Genomic DNA, 7100 nt, shown 5'->3' on the forward strand with positions numbered 1-7100 from the left:
GAGGGGAGCCCAGCGAGAGGCGGGGAAGCGAGGCAGTGCGAGCCGAGCCGGGCCGAGCCGGGCCGGCGGGAAGCCCGGCGGAGGCGGGGAATGAGGAAGGCACCGCGCTATGGGGCTGCCCCGCCGCAGGGGAACGAAGGGCGGCGGGGGCGGGGCCAGGGCGGGCGGGGCGGTGGGAGGGGGCGGAGCGAGGCGGGAGGCCGGGAGCCGGCTGCCGGCAGGGCGCAGGCGCGGTGGCAGCGGCCGGTATCCCATCAGTCTCCGCGGGCGGCGGGACGCGGTGCTGGGGCGGCAGGCCGAGCATGTCGGAGAAGAAGCAGCCGGTGGACCTAGGGCTCCTGGAGGAGGACGACGAGTTTGAGGAGTTCCCGGCCGAAGGTGCCGGCCGGGGTGGGGACGGGAAGAGAGGCAGCGGGGGTGGCGGCGGCGGTTCTGCCTGTAGGCCGCGGCCTGGGCCGGGCCGGTCGGCGGAGGCGGGGAAGGAGCGCGCGGCCTCCGGCGGGCGGAAGCGGGCGGCGGGGCCGGGGCGAGGTTTGTCAGCGGGTTCTTGCCCGCAGAGCAGCCCTCGGGGTCTCCACGGCGGCGTCTCCGCAGTACCCTGCCTCAAGCGACAGGGAAGCAGCTTTCAGCTGCCCCGCGTGTTCCCGTCCCCCTCTCCCCACCCCGCCCCCGTCAGAGGTGCGGGGCTACAGCCCGGTCAGAGTCGGGTTCAAGCACGGACGCGCTGCCGGTGTCCAGCTGTGCTGGCTGCAGGGTGCTGGGCGCAGCGCATTGGAAGTGCTGTGTCATTGTGCGAGAGAGCTGGCAACAAGTGCGGGAGAGACTTGCTGCATCTCAGCCGTCGGAGATGAGACTCGCTAGGGAGAGAAGGGATGAGGAGTGGAAACTGAGTGTAAGGTGGAAAAGAAGTGTGAAAAGGCAGTAATGTGCTCTGTAGTTATTCTGAATCTCTTTTCCTTTTGAAGCATAAATATGTGTTGGTTTGCTTTTCATAGGTACAAATATATTGATTGAGAACATTAAAACTGGACTTCAATAAAACAACTCGGTGTCCTTTCACAGATGTAATCTTGAAAAGATCCCTGTTACGGCATGATTGTTTTCTCTGTGCCCTTAGTTCTGGGAATTGTCTCAAGCTGTGGATAATGAGACATAAAAAACACGATGGATAAAATGTCAGGGTTTTTTTTCTGTAATGTCTTCATTCTATATGGGGTTTTTGTGGTCTTACAAACCTTAAGTGTTCTGAATCCTTTAGTACCAGTTAAAAAAATGGTTTTTGCACTTATTGACAGAAAAAGTTATTAACATAGTTGAGATGATAGCTAAACTAGACTGAAAAGACTAGTCCTTTTCCATATGTGTTTCTTAAACAAGCAAAAAAATTTTATCTTATTTCATGTAAATTAGGTATTCACAGTAGGGATGAAGGAAGCCTTTGAGGCATGCTTCTGAACCATGGATTTGTCAAGCACTGAATTGCTGTTACAGAAGGTGAAATTAATTCTTGAATCTAGCTGTACTACTGAAACCAAGTATTGTGCAAACTTTCTGGGTAGGACAGAGATTTATTAAAGAGTGACCACAGTCAGGCTTCTTGCTGATCTATCTTGCAAAAAATAACCTCTGAAGAGGCCCATTTAAATCTTCAAGTGAGATAACAGTTTTGAGATGTTATAAATAATATTGACAACACTTTGAATGTTATCTTCAGTGCTTAGAAAAGAATCATGATAGCTATGTGCTCAAACCCATGACAAATTTTTTCAAATTAAACCACCACTTTTTATGAAGCAGAGAAACTTTGCATTCTGTTACCCAGTTTTTATCTGAAGGAAATTAAATAATGAAAACTTTTATGTTAAGGGATAGAAACGCTGGCTTTTGGGGAATTCCTTTTATTTAGACTTAGAGTTTTTCTTCAAATAATTTATCAAATCAAGTTTATGTATTGAAATCAGATGTGTTCTTTTTTTTATAGGACACTTTATTTGAAGTATAGCATGATAAATTCAAGTGTATGTGAACTGGTCATTTACGAGCATTTTGTATGGTCCTTTTGAGAATGTAAAATGTAATGTGTGAAATGATGGGATTTTACTTTTTTATCCTGTAGTCCAAAAAATGTTTTTTAAGTGCAAAATATGGCAATCAGTCATCAGTATATTAATGTTGTTTTTAAAAGGAGTCCAGCCATGACGAGTTTATCAAATTGATGTTGTAATTTTGGTGTAAAATAGTAATACTTAATGGTAGCAGGCTCTCAAATGATCTTAATACTTTCTATGCCAGATAATGCTATATTATTTTTCACTTGGTCAGAGTCACGTATAACGTAGCAGGGAATAATAACTTTAGTATGCAATTCTGGCATATAGTGTCAACATACAGATACCGTAGAATTTTGTAGCTACAGCGATGAGAATATAATTTAGGCTTTACTTTCGCTTTCTTTCCTCTCAGTGTGGAAGATGATATGGGCCTTTTTGGCTCTTCTTTGCTCAGTGTGATTTGGAGCATGTTTTTGCAGTCTCCCCAGCTGACCTTTTATGATTGAAGCTGCTCTTTGTTGTGCTGGATACTAGTTACTATTGGAGATCTGCCTGAGCTACTTGTATGTTAGTAGATAGAAATGTTTGACTTTGTGTTCTCTTTAAACTGTTTTGAACTTTGTTTTTTGTATCTTTGAAATCCAGATAAATTATGTGAGTGGTAAAGCTTTTATTTTGACGCCTCCCCCCCGCCCCCCCCCCCCAATCCATTGCATCTAAATAGGCAAAGCTTATTGCAGATGGTACTAAAATAAAATCCTTCCCTGTGCGCAACTAGCAGTACAATTAAATTAAAATAATGCCTTTTTTTTAATACTGCTTTTTTTTTCATCACCTTTTCTCCCCAGTTCTTTCTTTTGCTGTCCTTAGGACCAGTAGGATTTCTGTGCCTCTTCATCTTTTCCCATTATATAATTTATTTGAGTAAAGGGGTTTAATTGCAATGCCTTTCTACGTGTGTGCCTTTAATCAGTTACAAATGGATTTTCCTGTCCTGGTTAATCTCAAATATTAATTTTGTTACCTGTTAGTATTAGAAAAAGGAGGAGAAAATGCAAGGGCCAACCTTCATTCTTATCAAGTTAGTTGTCAGTGAATTAGTTTTTAATCTTTTACCCTACTAGGGTTTTTTTTCCATACTTCATCATAATGCTACTTTGGGCCTTAGTCCTCGAAGCTTTCTGTGGGTGGGCTGCAGATGGTTTACTGATTGTAAGGGGAAGAATAGTGTTATCTCTTTAAATATACTAAGAGACTTTGAGAAATACAAGATCACAAGTGTCAAAATTGGGGTGCTTCTTATTTTGGTAACATTAGAAAAACTTGGTGTCTGTCAGTAGAAGAAAACTGAGAAACTCTGTTCCCCAGTGAAGTAAACTGACTTGTATTTACACGGTGATCCTGAGCTTTCCTGATTTTTCATTTTTGTTATTTTTCTAAACTAGCTAGTTAGTTTGATCTTGATTATTTTTTTTATAATGAAGCATTAAGCGTGTGATCAGTAATTTGTCAAGGGTGATGTGTCAGATTATTTTAGGAAAAATAGAATTAGGTTAGCAAATGGAGAGTTAGTGTCTTTCCTCTGTAAGGAAACAGCTTCTACTGTTTTAAGAACCCAGAAGTAGCTGGTTATGGGTAGCACATGCTGTTTGCAGATGCCTCTGTCGATTTGCCTTTGCTTCTGCATCACAGATACGTTTTCGGCATTTATCTACAGACTGCATCTTATGTGAGTGAACTGAGGATCTGTGTGTATGTGTTTTGGCAAAAGTATTTGATATAATTACTTTTTTAATCAGAAAAAAGTATTTAAATACAAACCTAGAATTGCACACCTTTTGAGCTTTTAAGAGTCAAGTACTCAATATTGCTCTCTTTTTATGATGGTGCTACAGCTTGTCCGTTTGTATGCAGAATGGCTTGTATGAATGTGTAATCCTGCAAGCCATGATGTGAAGTGTGTAGTGGTATTTTTTTTAACTGGGTTGCATTTTTATTATAATTCAAGAAACTGTGAGGTGTGTTTTAGGTCTTTCTGTGCTTTTTGGTCTTATAAGCACTTAGAGATGATCCAGACTGTTGTTAAAGAGAGAAATTTGTTAACAGCATAAGTCTACCTTGCTCAGAGGCTGAGCTAATCTGTCAGTAAGACATGGTCCCAAAGCAATGCAGCATGTAATATTTAGACCTTTTTTTTTTTTTGTCTTTAGATTGGACTGGTTTAGATGAAGATGAAGATGCGCATGTCTGGGAAGACAATTGGGATGATGACAATGTAGAAGATGATTTCTCCAATCAGTTAAGGTAATCTTATTTTTAACTTACTGTTCTAGAAGGTGAGTAAAATGTTTAAAATGCCATTGTTTAGTTAATATCTGAAAATTTGAAACTTGCTTACTTCAAAAAAAATAGGCCAGTCTTAAGGTATTACAGCACAGTGTATTATATATTACATATTATTATGTAATACATATGTATTATGTAATACATATATTGTGTATTGTATATTACTATATATTATATAATTATACTGTGAGCTGTGAAATATGCCCATCATTGATGTATTCAGGCTTTTGCTGTGCTATGCAACTGAAACAGTACAAAGATCCCTGCAAATTGTGACACAGTTGACACTTTTTCAATCTAACATGAATAAATCCTTTTCTAAGGACTTTTCTACATATGTGTGAAAATTCTGAATTGTATGACAAAGATTAATGGCAAGGGATCAAAGAGTATCTCTTCTATGCTATGTGGTATGCAGAATGTGGTGTTATAAGTTTTTTTCCTATACCTTCAAATAGCATTGCTGTTTTTTTGTCCAAATGGACATATTTTCTGGAGATCATTTATCTATATTAATGTTAGGATTCCCTTCTTGTGTGTGGTGAGCATGCTGTTTATGAGCAAAGTAATTGTTCACCACATGCTTTAAAAAAAGTGATAGCAGTTTGGATACCTCTAATCCAGTTGTTTAATCCTCTTTGTCACTTGTTTCAGTTAATCCTTTACTGATGCATAATTATAACTTAAATTGTTTCAAGCATCAATACAAAGTCACATTTTATAATTAATCCCTTAGTATGTTGCATGAGGAGCAAACTATCTGTAATACAGCCTGACTGAACAGTTCCTGGGCTAATCTCCCTTGTTGTACTTGGGTGAAAGTGATCCTTTATGTAGAAGATACAAAAATAGTCTGTTGGTATAGTTGTTTCTTGTAAGATTGGAAGGCAGTTAAACTGTGATACTGGAAAAGAAGTTGGTATGTACTGAAACAGTCTTGCAATGGATAGTGTAATTCTTGATGAACATAGCTGATCTTGATAAACCTTCAGTAGCTGTGCCTTAACTGTAGCCTGTAGTATTGGTGACCATATACTAGTGTTAAAATGATAGTTTGTAATGTTGCTTGGTTGCAGGATGTTTTTATTTCATTAGAAAGAAAATGCTGCAGTCCTCCACTCCTAAAATTATTCTATTAAGTATGTAAACTAACCTGAAATATTTTTTGAGATTTGGACTGCTGTATATAGATACATGTGTGCTAAGAACAGGAGATAAAACAGGATGTAGTTCTGGCTGGTGTGTTTGGAGGCAGGTGAGAAGCAGCTGGAGAAAAGCTTCTGTTCTTCAGTTTTTTTCCAGTTTTGGAAAAGGTGAGAAGTAGGGACAGGGCGGGAGTGATAATGTTTGCAGTTGCTGACTTGCTGTCCTGGCCACAACTAAGGGGAACAAAGCCATCCTTTTCCCTCAGAATTGTTCACTGGAAGGTGTATTACACTGAGATTTAAAAATAGTGCAGTCTAGTGTTATTATTTAAAACAAAGAAAGAAATAAGGTAAAATTAGTTTGGAAGTACATGCATTTAAATCGCTCAGATTAGTGAGCTCATTTGGTTTAAGGAAATCTTGAGAAGAACTGGTATAAGACAATATTTTGTTTTTTCTAATGTCTGGAGTTGTTGCAGGCCCACAAGTGCTGCTTTGAGCCATATAGTTGTACCCCAGCCATGGTGGGTCAGAGAACAATAACTATGATTAAAACAAGTATTTGAATTTTCACTTAGAAGTAACTTTTAGTGATCTAAGACATTAAGCTGAAGAACTAGAGTAAGTGAGTTTAAGGTTATTGGTATGAACCAAAAAGCAGTGTGACATGTTAATATTATTTCTAAAATGATTTTATATTGTGCAGTGTGTTTTTTTAAATCACAAATGTCTGACAATATCTGTATGTTTTAATATGCCTCTCTCTTTCTATACAGAGCTGAATTAGAAAAGCATGGATACAAGATGGAAACCTCATAGTTTTTGCTGAATATGGAGTGGTTTAACACTGAACTGTGGATAGACTATACTGGGGAAAGAAGACAAGGTGGAAGATGAGAGGACACACTTAGTTCATTATCTGCTTGGATTTATTATTGTTTTGTATAAAAAAAATAAAGTTTTTAATCTTAGCCTAGTCATACATTCAGCCTCTACTAACCTGGTAACTTATATTTCAGTTCTGAAACGCCTTGTGTGACAGAATTGATGGACTTGCCTAGAATGCTACTGATCTGTCAGTGTCTGGTGGTATTGCATGTGCTCCTGTCATGGGGAACTAAATAAGCATTACCAGAATGAAGACCAGTGAGCGTTTCTGTCATCGGGGATGTGGAGATGCCAAAAAGAAATAAAATACACATGTAATCCAATTAAGATGCAGCAGAGGTAGAAAGGAGTTTTGGGGAGTGATAAAGCTTATTTTACCTCAAGATTTTTATTTTGTAATCACTTATTTTATTTCAGTAATTTCATGTGGATGCCAGTTTGGTAGACTTGAAACATAAAACCCACTTTAAAGTGCATCTTACAACAGTAGAAATCCAAACTCTCCAATCTTGTCTTGTCATTTCTCAAGCCTGTTAAAGAGGAGACCTCTCTGGAGGTGAAAGAAATTCTGTTCTCATGCTTATTTAAGGCTAGGAATCTCTGCTGAAATTGCCTCCAATTTGCCAGTTACAGCAGTTCATCTGTATCACACAAACATGCCTGCTGAGAA

The 7100-nt window shown here is 39.5% G+C and overlaps 1 protein-coding gene across 1 annotated transcript; it reads left to right on the forward strand.

Annotated features, from left to right (window-relative positions):
- Positions 1-302: 302 nt before the first annotated feature.
- SEM1 (SEM1 26S proteasome subunit) lies at positions 303-6817 on the forward strand (the record flags this gene model as incomplete). The annotated part of the gene is made up of 3 exons (XM_082015031.1): positions 303-378; positions 4262-4355; positions 6319-6817. The coding sequence occupies 3 exons, from the start codon at positions 303-305 to the stop codon at positions 6359-6361; spliced, it is 213 nt and encodes a 70-aa protein (XP_081871157.1). The 3' UTR covers positions 6362-6817.
- Positions 6818-7100: the final 283 nt, after the last annotated feature.

The sequence above is a fragment of the Phaethon aethereus genome (assembly GCF_964289735.1).
Source record: "Phaethon aethereus genome assembly, chromosome: 2".
Classification (NCBI taxonomy): Eukaryota; Metazoa; Chordata; class Aves; order Phaethontiformes; family Phaethontidae; genus Phaethon; species Phaethon aethereus.